Source organism: Acinonyx jubatus, chromosome C1 (assembly GCF_027475565.1).
Source record: "Acinonyx jubatus isolate Ajub_Pintada_27869175 chromosome C1, VMU_Ajub_asm_v1.0, whole genome shotgun sequence".
NCBI lineage: Eukaryota > Metazoa > Chordata > Mammalia > Carnivora > Felidae > Acinonyx > Acinonyx jubatus.
The window spans coordinates 137,459,093-137,482,118 of record NC_069381.1 but is presented as its reverse complement, the minus strand read 5'-3'; the positions used below and the strand labels follow the sequence as shown (position 1 = coordinate 137,482,118).

Sequence of the window (23,026 nt, the reverse complement as noted above, 5' to 3'; positions counted from 1 at the left end):
CATTTCATGTAGCCATTACTTACATGGACATTAGTGGCCATAGCTTGGCAGATAGCAGCTCACTGGTGGGGTGCAGCAATTGGGAATCAACTAGGCAGTTCAGGAGATGGACCAAGCTTTAGGGCTGGCCCTGATGGGGACAGTCAGCATGAGATCATCAGTGATGGAGTGCGCATGGTATTGTGCACAGGGACTGGCTCTGTGATGTCACCCAAGGGGAGCAGTGCCCCAGCCAGGGTGTGGCAGCAGGAGCCTCTGGTAATGCTATGGAAGTGAGGCTGGGCGAGGCAGGCGGGAGGCCGGGCAGGGGCAGGTAGGAGGCTCTATGGAGCCTATCTGGTCTAGAGCATGGCCTCAGCCAGTGCCTCGGAGAGCATGGGACAGAGGCCAAAAGAAAGCCTTGATAAAACCAGAGGTGCAGGGCTTTGGGCCAAAACCCTGGCTCCAGGAAGTGACTGGAGCCTCAAGGAAGTGAGGCTGCCCAGGTGAGGCCCCATCAGACCACACCTATTGCAGAGAGAAGCAGGGAATGCAGGAAGAGCCCTGGGTTCCAGATCTTCTATCAGCAAACAAACCTACAAAGGCAGGACTGCCACAGTCCAACAGCAAACCAGTTTCCGGCCTATTTGAGTCTGGCACAACATGGGGATCTTCCCTTTCCTCAGAAGGTCATGTCCCTTTCTCATTTGCAAGGCTGCCTTTGCCAGGCTAAGTGCACACTGAGGCTTGCCTATCGTCCTCACTGGGGCCTATTCAGCACACGCCCGAACTGGCACTCACAGCACTCCCTGTGACGTGAATGGGGGACTTCAGGACCAGAAATGAGAGGGCAGGAAAATGAAGGTTAGACTTCATACCATCTTGGCACAACAGAAACTTTAAAAGCTCTTTGAAACCCGGGGACAGAAAAGATGTAAGAAGTATACCACTGCACACTGAAGCAGATAACAGGGAAAATTATAGATAATACAAATAAGGGACCAATTACCTTTTCGCTCCCGGCCAAATCAACTAGATACAGCTTCCCACTGAGCTTTTTTTCGGTCTCCACATTCTCTTGTTTAATATTGATCAGGAAGATACTGTGACTTCTCGAGCTGTGTTCATTCATATCTGAAAAGGAAAATAGTTTACTGCTCTGCAAAGAACAAGAAGTTTAGGTAGCAAGTTGCTCATCTAAAAAGCACAACAAATCATGCTTAATAGCTCCATTTTTTAAAGTAAGTCCAGCCAATTCTCTAAAAAAAAAAAAATTTAAGTTTAGTTATTTATTTTGAGAGAGAAAGAAGGAGGCAGGGAGGGGCAATGAGAGAGAGAGAGAGAGAGAGAGAGAGAGAGAGAGAGAGAATCCCAAGCAGGCTCTGCGCTGTCTGCACAGAGCCCGACACAGGGCTTGAACTCACAAATCATGAGATCATGACCTGAGCCAAAATCAAGAGTCAGACGCTTAACTGACTGAGCCACCCAGGTGCCCCAGTACAGTCAATTTTTAAACATATCTAAAACCAGTTTCTTTAAAAACAAACAAACAAACAAACAAACAAAAACAAACAATGCTTGTTCTAGAAATGAAAGATTTAAAATAACTTCACACAGCTAAGAAATTAAGAATCCTAGTCAGTGATCCAAGATAACAGATTCTCTAGCTTTGTCTGAAGCACCCCCTCCCATGTTCCAACATCTTGCTCCAGCCTGAGCCTTGGCAGCAAAGAGCTCACACCTCCCTCTCCCCTCACCTTAAGTCCCTCACCCTTTATCATTGTGGTTAGTGTTGGAAGTATTCTATCTTTGTCATGTGTGTAAGCCTTGCTTATCAGTACTATCACAAGCTTTCTTAAGGAGGGATTATGATCTTAAGGTTTAAGAGTTCTTTTTTTAGTACAGTTCTATAACCCATGCTCGATGCATAGCATTTCTATATACTAACAATAAACAATCTGAAAAGAAAACAATTCTATTTAAAGTATCAGATTAAATATGCTTCATTAGTGCCAAACACTAGAAATAGAAACGTTTTTGGACCCTGGATAGGAGGAGTCTCCTATCCGATATGTAGGGAACAACAAGAATCTGGACAATGATTGGTTCCAACTAGAGTCCAACAAGGAAGGGACTCGGTGTTTTGGAAAATGCTGGTACACCCATGACCTCCATGAGTCTGACATCCAGTCTGACATTCCTATCACATATGCCACTGCCACTCCAGAAATTATAGTCCTTGAATTTGATGGAAAAACACCAGAGATGTACAGGGGTGGCAAAATATGCCTGATCGATCACTTTAAGCCTTTGTGGACCAGGAATGTGCTCAAGTTTAGACTAGCTCATCTCAGAGCTCTGGGGCTGGCTCCATGGCTGATGGTGGAAATCCCCAATCTGATTCAGAAAAGTGTGATTCAGCATAAAGAAAAATGCAACCAATAAAGGATCAAGCCATGGAGGCAGGACAGAGGGACCTTCAATAGGCTGTGTTCCTGTTTTTTGTGCATTACTCTTACTCATCCAACTGCTTCCCCTCATCCTCCTTCACCAATAATTGTTACTAGGTAGCTGCATCAGGCAATGTTGAAAAAAATAAGCAACAGTATTGCTACTGAATTTCTAAGGCTACCCAAAGAGGGGAAAGACCAGGGCTTGGGGAAACCAAAAGGTAATATCTCTCTCTTCCCTTCTCCAGGAAGAATAGGAGGTGCTGATAGTCCTTTTGGTTTCTGGAGATAATGCATGAATAAAAGCTGCTTCCTCTGGCAGCAACAAAACAAAACAAAACTTTCTAGAATATACGGGAAAAAACTAAAGATTCCACAAAAAAATAAGTCAAAACTGATAAATGAATTTGGCAAAGTTGCAAGATACAAAAATAATATGTAAAAATCAGTCACATTTCTATATATTAACAATAAACAATCTGAAAAGAAAATCATTCTATTTAAAGTATCAACAAAAAGAGTAAGGTACTTAGGAGTAAACTTAACCAAGGAAATAAAAGACTGTATACTAAACACTACACAATGAGGGGCAGCTGCATGGCTCAGTCGGTAGAATATGCAACTCTTGGTCATAGGGTTATAAGTTTGAGCCCGGTGTTGGGTGTAGACAGTACTTAAAAAAATAAAACCTTTTTTAAAAATTAAAAACAAAACTACAAAATGTAAGAAGACATAAATAAATGGGTCGGAAGACTTCACATAGTGAAGATGTCAATACTACCAAAACCAGTCTAAAGATTTAATATAATCTGTATCAAGATCCTCGTTGTGTTTTTTACAGAAATAGAAAAGCCCATCCTAAAATTCATATGGAATTTCAAGGAACCCCAAATAGCCAAAACAATCTTGAAAAAGAACAAAACTGAAGTTCTCACACTTATTGATTTCAAACTTACTACAAAGCTACAGTAATCAAACAGTGTGGTACTGGTACAAAGGCAAACTTATAGACAGATGAAAGACGGCCCAGAAATAAACCCTCACGTAAAATGGTCAGAAGAATTTTCAACAAGAGTGTCGAGATCACATGCAAAAAAATGAAGTTGGACTCTTACCTAGTACATATATTAACATAAAAAGGATCAAAAACCTACATGTAAAAGCTAAAATTATAAACCCTTAGAAGAAAACATAAGGGAAATGTTTCATAACACTGAGTTTACCAATGACTTCTTGGCAATAACACCAAAACCTTAAGCAACAACAAGAAAAATAGATAAATTGCACTTTATCAAAATTAAACTTTTATTCATGAAAGGAAGTATCGACAGAATGAAAAGGCAACCCACAGAATGAGAGACAAGATTTGCAAATCACATATCTGATAAAGAATTTAGATCAAGAATAAGATAAGAGCTCCTATAAATCAACAACAAGAATAAAACAACCTAATTATAAAATGAGCAAAGGACCTAAACAGACATTTCCTCAAAGACAATGTACAAATGGCCAATAAACACATGAAAAAATGCCAACCATCACTAAACATTAGTGAAATGCAAATCAAACCACAGTGACCTCACACATCACACCTATTAGCATGGTTACTGAAAACAAAAATAGCAGCGCCTGGATGACTCAGTCGGTTAAGTGTCCAACTCTTGATCTCAGTTCAGGTCATGATCCCAGAGTTGTGGAATCCAGCCCCACATTGGGCTCCATACTGACTGCTGATGGTGGAGACTGCTTAAGATTCTCTCTCTCTCTCTCTCTCTCTCTCTCTCTCTCTCTCTCTCCCTCCCTCTCCCTCCCTCCCACCCTCCCTCCCTCTGCCCCTCTCCCCATCTCACTCTAAAATAAATACATACATACAAACATAAATACATCAATAACCTTTAAAAGAAACAAAAATAGAAGTAATGGCAAGGATGTGGAGAAATTAAAACGTGCGCGCTCTTGTTGGTAGGAATGTAAAATGGTGCAGCTGCATGGAAAATAGCATGGCAGTTCCTTAAAAACTTCAAAGTACAATTAACATATGATCCAGCAATTCCAGTTCTGGGTATATGCCCAGAAGAACTGAAAGCAGACACTTGAACAGATATTTATACAGCCATGTTCATAGCAGTATTATTCACAACAGCCAGAAGGTGGAAGCAACACAGGGTCTACACGTCTAACTATGGATGAATGAATAAACAAAATGCAGTATACATGTACAACAGAATATTAGCATTTCAAAAAGAAAGGAAATTCTGACATACACTACATATTGGATGGACCTTGCAGACGTTATGTTACGTGAAACAAGTCACAGGAGGACCTATGTTACTTCACTTATGTGAGGCAGCTAGAGCGGTCGAATCCATTGAGACACAAAGTAGTGTAGTGGTTACCAGGAGTTGGGAAGAGGAAGTGTGGGGAGTTATTGTTCGATGGGCATGGGGTTTAACTTTGGGATGATTAAATTCTGGAAATGGATAGTGGTGATAGTTGTACAGCATTGTGAATGGACGTAAGGCTACTGAATTGTACCCATAAAAACGGTTAAAATGGTAAGTTTAATGTTATGCGTATCTTACCAAAAGCATTTAAAAACCAGCTTACCAGAATGATAAGAAAACTAGTAATGTTCTAGACCAACAGTTCTGAACCAAGGGGCCAAGATGGATTGTCAAGTATGTCCTGAATATCTCATGACTAACAACAGCTGAAGAAATCAAGTAAATAATTTACCTATAAATGAGAGATACTATTATGATAAGAATATCAGGCTTACATTCTTTCAAGTATATGTGTAAGCAGAAGAGAAATAAGTAGAATTTAACCTACACTGTATACATGTCTAGGCTCACCTATGAAATCTGCCACATATGTAATTATCGTCTGATAGTAGGTTGGGTAAAGAACAGGTTGAGAATTACAGTTCTGGGTGACAGAATCATAGAGCCTTGGATGGGAGAGACTTAAAGAGGCTTGACCAGTCAACCAACCAATGCCTCAATCTCTTGTATACGTCACAGGGAACTCCCTGCCCCTCTAGGCAGCAGGCTTTACTTGGGGCAGCTATCAGGATCAGAGAGTTCTTGTGGTTGGTCAAAACCTGCCCCCCTGTAGCTTCCACAACCCTGGGTGGTCCACCATTTGGATCATACAAAGCACACTGAGTTTCTTAATGACAGCAACTTGAACATGTTGAGAAATAGTACATCGTCCATATGTCCTCCTCAGAGTTTTTTCTTTCTTCCAAGCTAGGAATCCCTAGTTCTCTCAGCTCCTCTTCATCTGAACTCACTCTGGTTTGTCCACATCCCTCTGAATAAGACAGACAGCCACCATCTTTTCATGGAGCCTCTGCTGCTCTAACAACTTATGACCACTTCCCCAAGGTGCGTGCAAACACCGAGGAAGGCAATGCAAGAAAAACAAGCTGACCTGAACACGCCTGTGATTAACACAGCCTAGAAAAGTTTTCAATAACGCTCCCAGCTCTTTCTGAGCTCCTCCTGGCTTTCCTTTTCCCTTTTTACACAGGGCAGAAATCTAGTGTGGTTTCTTTCCACACATATGACTGGCCATATAAAATTTGCTCATTTGTAATTTTTTTTATCCTGAACAACAACATGATTGAAATACATTTAGAAGCTGACTTTTAATCCCCTTGTCTCGGTGGGTTGCTTGTTTTCCCCAGGGTCCAGACAAAGGGTGCTGCCAGGGCCCAGAGAACCTCACCCGCTATTTCCCAGAGTTCCCTGCACAGCAGAAGGCACTGCTTCCCACGATGTGCCTAGATGCACTCAGACTGCACACACCTGTGTGTCTGCATCCAAGCCACTGCTTTACAACTGCCTTCCCCTGAATTATTTCCTTTGGACCTCATAACCCAGCCATCCTGGCGGGTGGGCAGATACTTGGACCCTGACTCACAGGGGAGGGAACAGGACACCAAGCTTACTTGTTACAGCCACATGTCGGTTTGCTTTGCCTTCATCTATCACGTCCATGACTTCCTCGGGGCTTGACACAAAGCGCTCGGTGCACCCCTGCAAAAGAGTCGGTTCAGGTTCACCGTTAAAGGACCGGAAAACACCAGTATTTTAAGACAGCTAAACATTTTCCCATTTTTCTCCTAGAGGTGCAGATTAAGAGAAAGGCTCCAGTGTTGATCCCACCACTTTTTCTCCTGCTTCTGGCTTGAATTCTACATGAAAAAGAAGTCTGAGCAAACCTTGGGAAACCCAGAAGTAAACCATAAAAGAAATGCCAGATTTTCCTAGATTTTTAAATGCCTGTTCTTACTCAACAGCATGAGTTTCTGTTTCTGAGAAACAGAATAAAGAAAACCAGTGACAGAAAAAGAAATGGATGAAATTTTGCTTTGCCTTCCATTCTAGTCCCCAACTTTAGTTAGACACATTCTAGACATAATGCTCTGCTGGGCTTCCCCTAACTACAAAGTATAAGCAATTATCCTCCATATAAAAGCCTCTTCACATGTGAATAATAAGTATTTGTTCACTTCTCCAATTCTTACCTTATGTGATTAGACATCTGTGGTATATTTACAGAGATACAACTGGAGAAATTAAATGTCTATTTTTTTTACCAGATGAATATTAAATGTAAGGAACATGATGAAATACCTCCATACACTTTATAGGTAACGTTGTGAGCATATTACATAATAATTATGATGACAGTGACCGGAGACAAGTCAATTGCATCATCAAGTTTTCCTCATACCTTTACATACGGGACTCTGTTTTTGTCTTCATGAACAGCCAAGTTCGTCTTGGATACTACAGAGATAATAATGATGGCATGCAGAGGAGAGAAGAAAAGTTAAAGACTCAGTATTGGAGGATAAAGAGAAATTGTTACCGAAGACAGGCAAATCTCATGTCTTTGCCATACGCAAGTTTAAGCCTTGGCTGAGAACAAGCAGATAGTGTAAAGACAATAAAAGATCTCTGTATTTTCATTAGTTCCTTAAGCAGAAGTGCTGTGAATCCTTTCAGCCTCCCTGGACCTTAGTTACAGAGCAAATAGAGGACAAGCATTCAGGTTACTCACCATCCAGTAAGTCCCTGATTTTGTCCAAGTAGATCTCAAAATAGGAAACCTAGTTAAAAACAAATGGAGTTTGAAACAGAAATGCCACACTGTATTTAAAAACTATCACTATTAAAACTCATAGAAGGTCTTTGGCATGTACGGCTAAGAAGAGCAAGAAGAGGGGCCACAAAGTGTGAAGAGTTGGCCGACTCTCCGGGCTCTCCAGCCTCCTGTCGCGTCAGCCTGCTCTGCGGGCCGCTGCCCAGTGCGGCCACTCTCCGTGCTTGACGGCCTCTGTGGTCTTGACTCAGGTGCTCCTTACATTGTGTGCTGGGCATCCACTCACAGAACGACTCTCCTTTTCACCCTATGTGAGCGCCAAGCAAACTTCTAGGTAGGACAACAGTTGCAACAGAAACGTCCTTCACGAGCAATTGTCAAAAATCAGTAGGCCTCTCCTCATGTGTGACACTGACACCCTCACCAGACTGGGATGAAACACTCACATGAAGAAGTAGGGACTGGAATAAGGGCACTTTGCTTGGAACTACAAGAGCTCAAAGGCAACAGGGAGAGAGCTGCTGATGGTGGCCAGCTTTGGGGAGTCCAGGAAGGGTCCGAACAAAATGTGATTTAATGAAAGACAGACTAGACTGCGAGAGGGAAAGGAAGCCTTCCCATCAATTATTCTCAAACGCCAGCCCAGAACCACCTGCATCAGCATCATCCATAGCCTTTGTTTAAATTGCAGAGTCATGAACCCTATTGTAGTCCTGCTGAATCAGAATCTCCAGGAACAGTTCCCAGGAATCTGCTTCTAATCCCTGGTTAGTTCTTATGTCAGCTGACATCTGAGAACAGCTTTAACTAGATATGCGATCTTGGGGGTTTAATTCACATGTAACCGAGACGAGAGGCCTCAGTTTTCCCATCTGTCAAATGAAGCCATTTGGACTCGATGATGTCAAAAATTCTGTCTAGGATTCTGCACTTTTTGTCTACACCTGCCTTCTGCCTCTCAGATCAACTTTTCTTTCTCTCATGTTTATGGGTTTTCTTGAAACCTAAACAAAGGAATGGATAAACAAGTTGTTAAGGAAGAAAAAAGGTGCCAAAATAGTTGTAAAGTTGGAGTGTAACTCTACAGGTGAAACCTCACCCCTGCATGAACCAGTTCTACCTCTGGTTGTGGGAAGTGAAGTTTCCCAACTCAAGGCTAATCCTCACCAACTCAGCCCCACTTATTACCTTGTCTGTGTCTCAGCCTGGAGCCTAGTGACTTCCCAGTTTCTCTGAGAGCTGGGCTTCAAACTCTGGAACCTGTACCTGGCCATCCTCTCCACGTTGCCTGTCTCCCTAACAACCTGAGCCTGCCTGATCATCTGTCAAACTCCCCAGTCACCAAGCCTCGCACATCACAGACACACCTAGTTGACCTTGGAAAGAATCACTGCTCTTGAAACTTCTTCCTGTGGCTGGAATCCTAGGGTCTGTTTGGCCTCTAATCTTACACATCTCTCATTCAGCCTCCCTGTGGCCAACTCAACCCTGGTTCCAACCCATTCTATTGCATTTCAAGACTGCCTGGCTTTCATTAAGACTTCTGCATCTTTGAGGGGCACCTGGGTGGCTCAGTCAGTTAAGTGTCTGACTTTGGCTCATGGTCTCATGGTCTGTGAGTTCAAGCTCCACATCGGGCTTTCTGCTGACAGCTCAGAGCCTGGAGCCTGCTTCAAATTCCGTGTCACCCTCTCTCTGCCCCTCCCTTGCTTGCACTCTGTCTCTGTCTCTCTCTCTCTCAAAAATAAATAAACATTAAAGAAGATTTTAAAAAAAAGACTTCTGTATCTTTGAGATGTACACATGTATCCTTATTTCCATAGATTACAGAGAAATTACACTAAAAAGCAGTCATAAATTACATGTCAACAAATATGGCAATTAAAATCCTGTTCACATTTAGTATCTTCTTTTACCACAGAAGATACTGGTGCTTGAGTTGGGGGAGGGGGAGTGATTTTGTTATTTTTGTCATTGCAAATGCTTTATGAGACCAGGTGGAAGAAAAAGAAATATGCAATTGTTTTGCATTAAGAAATTGCATGTTCAGAAATAATGTTTAAAACCTCTATGGGGCTCACTTTAAGGAACAGATTTTCAATAGCGTTTTAATCAAGCCTCTTTTTCTTGATTAAGCCTGTCACTGCTCAGTTCAAATATGGAACAATCGCTAGCCTTCCCACTTATAATTATGATGTATGAAATAAGTGAGCATAACTACAAATGCAGAACAGAAAGCCAGACTGTAAAATTCAGCCCTGGAGACTTGGGTGTTGTTTCTTCTCTCCTGCTTCAAGCTGGGGCTGTTTTTATCTTAATAAGATTCACACTATTTTGAGGGCAGTAATTGGTTTAACATCTTACTCTGGGATTATCCCATAAGAACCCTACAGTAGTTTAAGGTATTTAAATGCAAACAGCCTTAAAGATGTACTAAGCTCCTAAATCTTGATCCCATCAAAGCAACAGGCTTCTGTATCCTTAGATATAAAGAACCCTGGCAAAGAGGAGAAACCAGCATTAGCTAATAAAGGGAGGAAAAAGATTTATAAAGTAAAAAGACTTGCCAGATCTAATTTATAATGGGGCAAACAGTTGTTGCCTTGTTTTTATATAATTTAGGAAAGGCACATAGCAGAAATAAGTAAGGTGGAAGTTTAACATAATGGAAAGGTGTTGCACTTGGGATTGGTTAGATCAAGAGTCTAATAACCTGATCTGTAACTGCTGCCAATAACCTGATATGTAACTATGGCCAGCCAGTGCTGTCTTTAAACTTCAGTTTCTTCATCTCTAAAATGATGGGCCTAGGGGTGCCTGGGTGGCTCCGTCGGTTAAGCGTCCGACTTCACCTCAGGTCACGATATCTCAGTCCATGAGTTCAAGCCCTGCGTCAGGCTCTGTGCTGACAGCTCAGAGCCCGGAGCCTGTTTCAGATTCTGTGTCTCCCTCTCTCTCTGACCCTCCCCCGTTCATGCTCTGTCTCTCTCTGTCTCAAAAATAAATGACGTTAAAAAAATTTTTTTAAATGATGGGCCTAGTACACTAACCCAGCCTTAAAGAATGGTCAGCCTCTTGGCTCATGTCCTCAGCACCAAGTCTTCTTAGAACTGCCTGTGTCTCTTCCTCACCCCCTGTCCACACCGTCCCCAGTCGCCATGGCAGGAACTCAGCCAGCCATGTGTATCCTGGACAACACTAATCAGAGCTGGGGGCAAGCCCTGCTGTAGGCTAGGCCAAGGAGCCCACTCCCTGGGGAATTAGGAATCGGGAATGAGGGATGTGGAACAGGAGCTACCATGGTCCTTCTCCCCTTACCCATGCACCCCCTGAACAAAGATAAAGCAAGCAGACAGAAATGCAGGGACTGTAACAGGGATAGAGTTTCTTTCGGGGGTGATGAAAATGTTCTGGAATTAGTGATCATAATTGTGTAATTTTTGAAATATAGTAAAAACTATTAAATTGTACACTTAGAAAATGAATTTTATGGTGCATGAAATGTATCTCAAGCTTTTTAATTTAAAAAAAAATTTTAAAGGAAAAGCAGGGTCTGGATTCTTACTTTTCTACAACCCCCAAGCCACATGCCTTCACATTTTGTACCTTATAACAGTTTTCTCTAGTTGCTTAAACAAGTGGCTTTCAATCTCTTGCAAACAAAGGAGCTCCAATGAATATACCCCTAATACTCAATGTTATGAATTAACAGCTATAGTTAAGAGATTAAAAATTTCTTTCAATTCAAATTTAAGTCAGAGCAGAGGTTCTGGTTTAAAACAAACAAACAAACAAACAAAAAAACAGGAAGGATAATACCCTTCCCTACTACTTGTCAAAGTGTGCTTCCCAAAACACTATTCTATCATACCCCAAAAGGAGAAAAATATGTCCACCGTCAAATACGCAGGAAAATGTAATATACTACATGTCCCCTTTGTAGAATTATACTGCATAATAGCATGTTTAACTTGTGATGAATTTAACATTTTTTGACAAAACATTTTTCCAGCTTATTTGGCCACATAAACCTTTTCCCTGGTAACCCACCTATTAATATGAGGGACCTGGAACATACTTTGGGAAATGCTGTCCTCACCCAATCATAGACACATTCTAGTCACATCTCTAGAAATCTACAGGGTAAGTATAGAATTCAAACAACTATCAAGATGATTCCATCCTAAAGAAGGCTTTTACTTTATCTCAATTATTTCCTCAGTATTAACCTGAACCATTAAATAACTATGGCTTTGCCTATGATGGCACGTCATCTAAAATACATAAAAATCATCTTTTATGTACACAGAAAAAGAAGAAAGCTAAGAAACATGATTTGGGGCTCAGTTTCTTCTCCTTGGACTTAATCAAGGGCACTTACCTTGATATGAAACTCCAGGTTTTCATCCATGGAATAGATGTGGTCAAAGATGTCGTGCGCGATCCTTGGGATGATCCCCATGAGTTGAGGGTCATGTAACTTCCCCTAGTGAGTGAAAAAACACAAGCACAGGGAGCTAGAGTGCTGGGAAACCTGTGTGAGAGAAGGGACCATATGTGGATGCACGAACAGAACACCGTGGAAGAGGGAACACCCATACACGTATGTCTGCTCCTTTGGAGGGTCCACCTGACAGGCAAACAGACCGTTAAGTTCATGGAAATAGATCAGCATGTTGCTCTTTTTACCAGCAGTGGGGGGCTTGTTCTGTCCCCAAAAATATTCACTCCTGCTGCCGCTCATGGCAGCAAATGGGTGTATGTGGGTAAGGGTGTGGGTAGAAGGGAGGAGGACAGGAGGGAGGGAGGAAGACTGACATTATAGGGTGACTATCACATCCCAAAGGTGGTTTTTGTTTTGAAATTTTTACAAACTGATCAGAAGGTACAAGCCCAAGTTAATCTGCATTAATAAAACCACCTTGAGAGCTGATAGTTTCTTTTATGTCATCATTGCTCAAAAATTTCTCACCTTATTCTAGAAAAACCTTCAGTATCGCTTCACAAACCAATCAAGAAAAGCCATTTCATCGATTTCTTAAAAATCCATAATTCCCAGCCTGAATTGTTCAAGTAATTTTTGGTTCTTTCCTTTCCTTTTCTTCTCTTTTTTTTTTGGGGGGGGGGGCTGTTTCTAATACTTAAACCCACTTGTAATATATTCTCTTATTCTTTTACCCCCCTTTTTTCTCTGAGAGAGGTCTAGCCCTCTCTTCCCATGCAGCCAGCGCCCCTAGGAACCCTCCTCCAACCCTAAGGCGGGGGTGGGGGGTTGAGGGATATTTTATCTAAGGGGTAATGGGTTAGATGAGTTCTTCTGTGATTTGAACTATTTTACTAAATCCATGTTTAAGATCCAGATTTGCCGCCTCTGAAAACTTTCAAAAAAGATATGCCGTAGTATTTGAAAGCAATTCCTAAAGAAGAGTTCTAGAAGTATTTACAGTGGCAGCCCTAGCAAGGGCTCCCAGAGAGCCTTCCTTACTCCCACGCTCCAAGTTCTATTCTGTTCCATGTTAAACCACCCATCAGTGCACAAACATATAGTCTGCAGGTCTAAAGTAATCATTGGCAATAGTATTCCCAGAGTTTTTCAGACCTTCAGAAAGTTATAAAACTCTGAGGGGAAAAAAAAACTGGAACTATAAGAAAATCACAAAACCCGTCTTACTCTTCAGTCTCCCAGGGACACCAACAGCCTTCAGCAACACGATGACTCATATCCTTGTTCCAAATCTCCCTGCCACCTGGAAGATCTGCTTTGTTTTCCTCAATCAGATCTTCTTTATCCTTCGGGGATTCACCACATAGCTCCTCTTTGACAGGTTGACTTTCAAGCCAATATTTGAGTTACCAAAAGCAAGAAGTCACATGGACCCTGGCACTAACTCCAGGCCACAAAGCGCTTTACATTGTGAATCCTCCTTTGCACACCTGATCCCTAACCTTCCACTCTCTTGAAAGCAAGAGAAAAGCTGACTTTAGATATATCTGTCCTCTGGCAAAGCTCTCTTACCCGGGAAAATGGGTTCTCTCCTGGAATGCCTTCATCTGCTAAGAATCCTATATCATTTGATATCTTTATATTGCTTTTTGTTTGACTGTACAGTCCCTAAAGGCAAGGTGGCCAGCGCATATGTATTTCTTCCCACTTCTTATGATACTTAGTACGGTGTCTACTGCATAGAATTATTGTAGAATATAAATTAAACAGTATACATACAGTGCTTAGGGACAATAAATGTTAGCATTATATTATTCAGCTCATATTAGGTTCTCATTAAGCAGTCGTTGGGGTTTATTTGACCTGAAGAGTCTGAAAATATATTTCTATCCCAGACCATTAACCTATATCTTAGGAAAATAGCCCTGAATGACTGAGACACAGAGTTTCTCAAATGTTGGTAATCTTACTTCTCACAGGCCATCATAAACATCAAACACTGGGCCCTGCATGCTCAGGACTATGAAAATTGCTGGCAGAAATGACCCGGACAGTGAAAGGGGTGCCTGGGTGGCTCAGTAGGTTAAGTGTCTGACTCTTGATTTTGGCTCAGTTTATGATCTCATGGTTCACGGGTTCAAGCCCCATGTGGGGCTCAGCTCTGACAGTGTGAAGCCTGCTTGGGATTCTCTCCCCCTTGCTCTCTGCCCCTTCCCCACTCACACTCCCTAGATAAATAAACAAAAACAAACAAACAAATAATTAAGAAATGACACAAGACAGTGAAAACACAGATCTCTCTCCAGTCAAATGTCATGATGCCATTGGGTCAATCCACCTCAGAGAGTCTGAGGAGTGTTCCCCCACGCTCCCCCAGAACCCTTCAATAATCCATCATAATCCTTCAGCTTCTCCTCAGTGGTTCATAGACAAAGAAGAACGAGTGATAATTCACAAATCATTTATAAATGACTCCAATCTGTTTCTCTAGATACTTTCCCTTTCAAAAGGTTTATCTTCCAATTGATTTCTGGCTCACACAAATATTGACATCCCTTTGTTTGCCTTTGTCAGGGTAAGAACCAAGGCAGAACCAGGGATGAGTCTGCGACACTCCCTGTTGCTTCCCTGAAGCCCGCACCCAAAAACCACATGAGAGGGAAGGACATGTTAATTTGGAGAAGGCATGATAATACCTCCATTCCCATGGTCACGGAAGTGACACTCAAATCTAGCAAAGGTTTAGGGGCTGGGATGCTTGATCTAGCTCATAAGCCCAGGAGTGGTGACAGCTGAGGCTTTATGTTCAGTACACTGAGCTTGCCAAGACAGTGTGTGTGTATGTGTGTGTGTGTATGTGTGTGTGTGTGTGTGTGTGTGTGTGTGTGAGAGAGAGAGAGAGAGAGAGAGAGAGAGAGAGAGAGATGTAGTGTGTGGGTGTGAGTGGTGTTGAGAGGGTGTTGATGTGTGTGGTGTATGTATATAAGACGAAGGGGTGCTCAATAAAGGTCTTCACTCTTTCTTCAAATAAAATACACAAACACACACACAATAGTCACCTCAGGTGATAAAAGGTGGTAAAAAGCAGAGAGCTATAGAAATTCAGAGAACAGGGAGTCCTTTCCAGCTGTGGTGATATGAGATGGCTTCCCTGAGGGACACCAAATCTTGAGAGATGAAGATCAGGATGGGCAAGAAGCAGGAAGATGAGATGAGAGGAATGCAACAGAGGCATAGGAACTGAGAAACAATAACCCATTAAGAGAGCCATGACAAGTTCAGTTGGCTGGAGGATCAGGGATGGACTTGAGTAGCAAAGGAATGTCCCGCTTCACCATCTTTCTTCTCCCAGAAAGCACAAAGAACATTTGTATACTTGTATCCTACATAATCCTCTTCCAAAACTTCTCCCACTTCTGAATGTGGCCTTCTTGGAACATGTGTGAAAGAAGAAACCAGACCCAGGCCACTGGCCGCAGAACAAGACTCCCTTTGTTCTAGCCCCAGTTGCCTTCTCAACCTCCCAAGCAGGATGGTTTCCTGAAACACTTAAGATGGGAAAGCAGGCGGCCCGTCAGCTCACACGAGCACCAATGCACTCGGACAGGCTCATTAAAAATCACTCGGCTGGCTCAGCTCAGCAGTGGGGTGGCCTGCACCATTCCACGGGCTCCCGGTGCCCTTGTGGGCAGAAGGAAAAACAGCGTGTCTCCATCTCTCTAAATCGGTGCTGAAGAGGGACACAAAGCAAGGCACGGGGCCCAGAGAAGCCCTCCCGGGCAACACACACTGAAAGAAGGTCCAGCCCTCCCTTCCCCTGGATAGCCAGCACCGCCAGCAGCCCTCCCTCACCCCAGCCCTAGAAGCACCGGCTGCACCTGCCCTGGGCCCAGTGCACCACGGTGCCCTACCAAGCCTGGCATCAGCACTGTCAAGTGTTTCCTATTTTTACTGAAAATCTGCCTTAAATGCTCCATCTTCAGAAGCTAATCTTTCCAATTTTATGTAGGCTTATCTGTTTGTTCTCCTCAATAGAAAGTAATGGAATCACCACTGGATGTCAGACCAAAAATGAGGGGATTAAAATGAAAAACAGCTTTAAAATGTGACAGCTCTGTCCATTCAGGGAGTTAACATCCCCTTCCAAAAGCCTTTGAAAGATCACAATGTATAATTCCGAATACATAAAATCCTTTCAGATGGTGCAAGCCCTGCAGGGTTTTTTTGTTTTTTTTTTTTTAAATTTAATTGCATTCCAGGGTCCTGGATTTCTTGGTCTCCCACAGTCTCTACGACTTCGGCTCGGGGCTTCTCCTTTCCTCTGTTTTCCTCTAAAGTATCCCCTACCGTCTTTCCAATCTATAATCACCCTACAGAAAGAACGAAACTAAGTGTCTGTGGGGGCAGGGGGATGCTGGGAAAGGGCTCCCATCTGCCCCACCCCATCCTCCCGTGGACACAAACATGTGATATTCAGAAGTCACAATAAAGAAAAGCAACCCCTTACAATCAACCTGTTAAAACCGACGAGGATGAAAAGGCTACAGAACTTAGGCAGCTATGAGAGGAACCCGCACAGAAGCCAGTTCCCTTTAGGGGGCCATGGGTCCCTCTGGGCCCACAGCAGTGCTGCAGGCCTTGTAAGGTTCACGCTGTGAGACAGAGGGCTCCAGATGCTCTCATCTAACACAACATCTCCGATTTTGGTTTTAAAGAGCTGGCATACCTCTTTGCCATCTCCTCACACCCACCGACTCCCCCCGCACACAACACAAACTAAGATTTTACTCTGGGGACAGGTCTCTCCTTTGATGGTTTACAATTTAAATTTCTGACATTTAGCAAATATCTTGTATTTCCCAAAGATGAATTAATTCGAAAGCCAAAAAGGTCATTCTTGTAAACATTCCCTATGATTGGGGGGGGGGGGGAGTTCTAAATATTGCACTTTTATTGTTGTTTTATATACCATTTGGTAATTTTCCAAAAACCCGGAGACTGATGGATACCATCATGAGATGCTCTCTCTCTCTCTCTCTCTCTCTCTCTCTCTCTCTCTCTCATGCCTTATGAAGTAGCTATTGTCACAGCTACTGGGAAGGCTGGCACTTAGGAAATCTATAACTGCAACTTTTCTGGTGCCTAGAAGGTCAAGGGTCTGGGGCTCAGCAAGAGAGGCAGGCGAGGGGCTGGCCATGCCCACGTCTCACTGCAGGAGAACATGAGGTGCAAGAAGACAGGGGGCCAAGGCTCAGGTGTCAGGCGACAGTCCTACTCTGTACAGAAGCAGTGGCAAATAAACCTGATGCCTCCTTTAATCTCTGCAATCTCTGAACCACTGTCCACTGCAAAATGGGTGAACGTAAGTCAACACCACAGAAACGAGATCCCCCAGAGTCCGATGCACACTTGAAATCGGTGTGAGCAGAACATCAGAGCCTCAAGGTTTTTGCCTCAGGCCTTTGAAATCTCCTCTTCAATAGGAATGATTCATAAGCTAAACCGATTCTGCAGCGGCTGGCCAGCCGGCCGGCTCACTCAGAGACATTCCCAGGAGGGTACCGTACATGAAAATCCTAAGCTTGAAGGATCAAGGATTCATCTTACCCTGCTGCTTGTAAGCTGAATTCCCCAAACTTCCTCTGCACAGTTTCTTGTAACAACCACTCTTCTACCTCTCCTCACCTGTCAAGGGAGCCTTTTAAAGAATTATCCGCCCTGAAGGGCTTACAGGAGTCCGTGGCAAAAAGCAGGAACAGAAGACGCAAAGGGGGCCAATTTTGTCTGCAGACGTGCCTTGTCTGGAACACAGCCTGGAGCCGCAGACCTCCACCGCCAACAATTTGCACTGGGGTCACACCTTTGAGAGCTCACAGGGGCAGGTGTGTAAGTTAATGACAGAGGATGCTGCATGTACATTCATACTCTCTTGCAGTGTGCAGGGATGGGGCCAGTGTGGACTGGACAGGGCATGAGGGTATCAATTCAACAACTATTTTATGGAACCCCTCCCAGGTGACAGTCGCTGTTTCACACAGTGGAAATGTCAATAAACAGGCAAACAAGACAATGAAGAGCTCTGCTCTAGTGAAGTTTACACTTTATATTAGGTTGAAATTTCATCCAGTGTCATAGAATCTTCATAAGTAATCTCTACACCCCTACACCCCACGTGGGGCTCGAACCCACAACCCCAAGATCAAGAGTCCCACACTCCACTGACTGAGCCAGCCATGTGCCCCAGGATCTTCAGAATTTTCAACCAGATTTAGAAACTTAGAATTATGTGAAATCATCCCATTTTAAACACTGCCTGCAATTTTAAAATATGTATAGTAATAATAAATTTTATATAATGTAAAACACGCTGTATAGTCCAAACAAAAATATACCTGTGGGCTGAATTTGGTCCACAAGCCAACTTCTTTAAGTCTCTGACATACAGTTCTTCGGAGGAGACTCACCTCCCCAGAGTAGCCCCACTCCTTTAAACCCTTAGGGACTTTCGCAACAGACTTTCTCAGTGAGATTAGGGCCACAGGCCCTAGGATACTCACACCACTGTTCAGCTTGTTGATGATTCTTTTCTAATAGAATTTACTATTTCCATTTTGAGAGAGCTACCAACAAAGGATTTTTTTTAAATTCTGAACTCCTGAGATTTTATTACTCACCATTATTTTAAAACTCCACGGAGACAAAATAAATCGGTCAAATGTGACCAGCCCCTTAGCCATCTGCCTTGCATAGCCAAGGGGCCACACACACCTGAATTTGGCCAGCCACACAGAGGCTGCCATCACAGCATGCTGCAATCTTACCTCCATGGTGTGTGTTTTTCCTGATGAAGTCTGTCCATATGCAAAAATCGTCCCGTTATAACCTTCAAGGACATCTGCAAGCAAGAAAAGAAATTAAAATTAACTCATTACTTTGATCATATGCTAGTGTTGGTTCCATATTTTAAAATTACATTTTCCAAATGGCCCATCTCATTTTTCACACAAATGATGTCTTTCAGCTCCATTTGCATTTTAAGTAGAATTGTGAGATAAAAGCATAAATGAAGGCCTCCACTGTTCCACAAATAAAAAGAAATATACTCACATTCCTACACTACATATTAATGAAAAAGAAGGCAGACACCCTTTCTCCCAGTAACATCAACATTAAAACAGATTATCGAGCAGTACACTCTCTTTTAGTTGAGAGATACTTGAGTTTTCTTCTCTAAGTTGATCTCCTGAGACCAGTCAGAGGAAGAAAAACATTATCAGGGTCCTGAATCTCTGGAATGAAGTGTAGAATAGAATTTCTTTGCTAAAGATCTGATTTGGGTCAGTTTAAACACTGGCCCAGGCGAGCTTCTTAGGAAGGTTTCTCAGGAAGGCTGCACGGAGCCCCTTCAGAACCGAGCAAGTCCCGAGCCTGGGAGGACAGGCCCCCCCACTCTGTAATCCTGGCCACATGGTGACAATCCAATCAGCCCAGAAACCACCGGGGCCCTGACTCAAAGTTCATGCCTCTGTTATTTCAGTGACTGCTAGCAGGCCGGCCCAGGCCCATCAGCATCAGGAATTTCTTTTAATTACACAATGAGCATACTGTGCAAACCTCCACACAGGGCAGGCCAGCCTCCATTTCGCACAGGGACGAGGGGAGGCATGCAGACAGAGGCTGCTTTGCACTGCAGATTATCTGTGGGAATTCTTTCAAAGCAGCAGAGGTGATTAATATATATTTCCCTCAACCCTCCCTCACCCACATCAACATCACCAGAAGGGAAATAGTACATAATTAATATCATTGACCCAACATCTCTACGTAAGAGGAGGAAGTCTCATTCCTGAAAGGACAGTGGGGGCAACAAGAGGAACCCCCTAATGAGGTGTCCTTTTTCAGGGCTATGTACAAAATCATCACTCCAGGCCATCAGCTCCATTTATTTCAGGCCCCAGGTAGGTTGGTTATTTTGTGTTTTGGGCCTCTCTGAATTCTATAATGTCAGTTAATATTTGTTGTTTGGTTAGCTTTTCTAAAAATTTTTTCAATACACATTTTATTGATCTGAGGTTACTGGAGGGTGAACTGAGATCAGAACAGAAAGTGGGATTTTCCTTTAGGAAGCTAAAAAAAAAAAGAGAGAGAGAGAGAGAAAGTAAGCAGATTTTTTTTTTAAATTCTAGCAGCCCTTAAGAGTTTGTGTCAAGCTATATTGAGAGAGAGAGAGAGAGAGAGAGAGAGAGAGAGAGGGAGAATGTTCACACATATCAAACTTCTAACTCCTGGTAATGGTTTCCTTGGTAACAGGAGAAGCAGAAACTTAAAGACTACAATGTACGGGCTAGAGGTTCAAGCTTCAGTTTTCACAAAAATGTCAACTTGCTCAGATAAAAGATTCAGGGTGGAAAGCCTTTATAGGACCATGAATGTGATGTGCTTTGAGGGGCACAAGAGGTTACCACCCTGCAGCTGGACTTTTAACATTCTATATTCATGGCATAAACAACTCCAGGCCACTGGAATGCCAGCCATAATCACAGCACTAAAGTTTCTATTTATTAGAAATTAAATATCTGTCGCTGAACTGCAAGGGCTTCCTTACCTGAAGCCCCCGTGCGGGAAGCACTCTGGGACCTTCCAGCCCAGGCTGTAGGGCAGGGGTGAGGAGGCCGAAGCCAAGTGTCCAGCTCCCTCTGCTCCTCCTAATAGGCCTGCTGGCCACCCTACAGGTGCATACGCTCGCAGGAGGAGGCTCTGGACAACATCCACACGGTAAAGAAAGCTCAGTTCAGCCTGAGCCCCACTGACAAAAGAAAGCCCAGCACATGCTTCTGCCTCTGCCAGGAAGCAGCGGGGCCGGGGCACCTGAATTCGGCTCCTCTGGCCGGGGCCCACCCCTCCAACTCCAACCTCCCCAACCAGAAGGTACAATCCTATTAGCTCCTGGTTGGCTGCTGCTCCCCAAAGTCCTGCGGGGTAAAGCCTGGGACATGTAGACGAAAACAAGCACTCATAGAGAGTACCACTTCCTCCGGAGCAGGGAGCTGAGGAGCAACTGAGGCCCCACTGGGAGAGTCCTTGACCGTTGGTTGCTGCTTTTAAACATGGAGTGCAATTACTGTTGTTATTATTATTTTAAGTAAAAGGGAGCACATAAAACCCCATCAAAACAAACTCTGCTTAACCTTTAAAGTACTATATACGATCACGTTAAAATTAATTCATTGTTGGAGAACTATCTCTAGTGTTCAAGGATGAACAGACCTGATGTCCTCTATCAACGCAATTGTGAATTAAATTTTAAAATTTTAAAAGAAACTTTAAAAGAAAAGGAAAAGCTCTTCGAATGCAGTGTTCCCTATTTTCTTCCAAACTCCAAGTCTAGGGGGTCAGTTTGTTGACTTCGGCAGGAGGGGAGAGGAGAGGAGAGGCAGGAGGGGAAGTGACAGTGCATCTGGGTGCACCTGCCAAGGAAAGCAGAATGGGAGAGCAGGTACCTGTGCTCAGCACCACGCTGAGCCACGCACCCACCCCCACCCGACCCGAGCAGAAACATCCCACAAAAAGGCACTTTCATCACGTTGAATGACAATTCCTGGGCCCGAGGAAAGCATTTGTTTCAGAGCCTCTCTCGTAACAGAATGACTATTTCTGTGAGCCAGCCGCAGAGCCAGGAATCAGTTCAGCCAGACAGAACCTTGCTTTGTGACAGGCTCTGGCGTGATGTGATCTCAGCTCATACCACAAAGCCAGCGGCACCCACAAGCACACAACACATCCATCCGGCAGCGAAGCAAATCCAAAGAGAGATTCCACTGCAGGTGGGAAGAGCCTTCTCACCTCCAGAGAGGAGGGAGGAGAGGAGTGGGATCCTTGAAAATACTTCTTGCCTCTTTTGCCGTAGACTTCAGAAGCCAGTTTTCCGCCCCAAGTTTTTGCTAGTTCTGAGTCCAGACCTTGCTAGAACAGAAGAGTCTGTTCCACTACTGGGTAAGAATTTGGGGAAGATGTAATCATGTAAGTTCCTGAGAAGGCTGTCATGGCCTCCTACCAGCTCCCCATGTGAAATGGTGGCCTGTCAGTGGCCAGGGTCTCTGGCAATATTGGCTGACAGGTAGGTCATCACTGCCTCTGAATCCTAAGGCTCCCGCTGACCAGTCAAGCTACTCAGGTAAGTTGCACGCCCAGAGCACATAGAGGCAGCCCTGCTAAACACTACTGGCAAACCATAACGCTGGGCCCGGCCGGTCTGAAGGGAAGGGCACCGTTACATCTTCAGAATGGAAATGCATCTCACTGTTGGAAGACAGGCAGGGCCAACCCGAGGCTCTGGAACCACAATCTCTATTCCTTCCCCCTCTCCCTCCTCCCCTCCCCCCTCCCTTCTCCCATACCCATTTCTAATCATGTCCTTCTGCAGTGCTTGGTTATTAGTCCATATGGCCTGATACAAAAGTAACAACTCATAAATTGCTATTAAATGCTCATTATGAGCTCACCAGAAAAGTAGGGACAGGATAGTGTAGAAAAATCCAAGGAAGTCAGACAAGCTCAGGCTTAAGTTCCAGCCCCGCCACCCCCTAACTGACCTGGCCAAGTTATTTGACCTCAACCTCCTCTTTAGTACAACAGGAATAATAATGCTCACACCTCATAAAATTGCTGAGGTTTAAAATACAATAACATATGCAAAGTACATACAGCGTGCCTGACAGATAAGAGTAGCCAAAAAAATCTATTTCTTCTTAAGAGCCATACATAATAATAATACAGATCTTATAATATCCTGAGCTTAAAACTCTTCAATGAGTCCACATTGCCTGAAGGATAAAGCCCATCCATTTCTACCAAACTCTAATCCAGCCTAACTTTTTAAGTACCATCCCCCAGGTACCCTGCAATACTAAATTACCCAAACATGCCATATAATTTCTCTTTATGCTTTTCCTATTCCTTCTGCTTGTACACCTCTGCTATATTCTACAGTCTTTAGGACACAACCTTTCCAAGAAGCCTTCCTTAACTCTCCAATCCT

The 23,026-nt window shown here is 43.5% G+C and overlaps 1 protein-coding gene and 1 long non-coding RNA gene across 2 annotated transcripts in view; one reads left to right on the top strand and one right to left on the bottom strand.

Annotated features, from left to right (window-relative positions):
• Window positions 1–23,026, bottom strand: part of KIF5C (kinesin family member 5C) — a 162,661-nt gene that overhangs the window by 84,961 nt on the left and 54,674 nt on the right. The window contains exons 3-8 of the mRNA XM_027055825.2: window positions 18,810–18,883; window positions 11,926–12,030; window positions 7,503–7,551; window positions 7,173–7,228; window positions 6,385–6,472; window positions 989–1,113 (exon numbers count right to left, since the gene is read on the bottom strand). Of these exons, the coding sequence (XP_026911626.2) occupies window positions 989–1,113; window positions 6,385–6,472; window positions 7,173–7,228; window positions 7,503–7,551; window positions 11,926–12,030; window positions 18,810–18,883 (497 nt within the window). The remainder of the gene's footprint in view (window positions 1–988; window positions 1,114–6,384; window positions 6,473–7,172; window positions 7,229–7,502; window positions 7,552–11,925; window positions 12,031–18,809; window positions 18,884–23,026) is intronic.
• LOC128314030 (uncharacterized) lies at window positions 237–7,054 on the top strand. The gene is made up of 3 exons (XR_008295339.1): window positions 237–485; window positions 5,685–5,818; window positions 6,563–7,054. It is a non-coding gene; the product is annotated as an uncharacterized LOC128314030 (long non-coding RNA).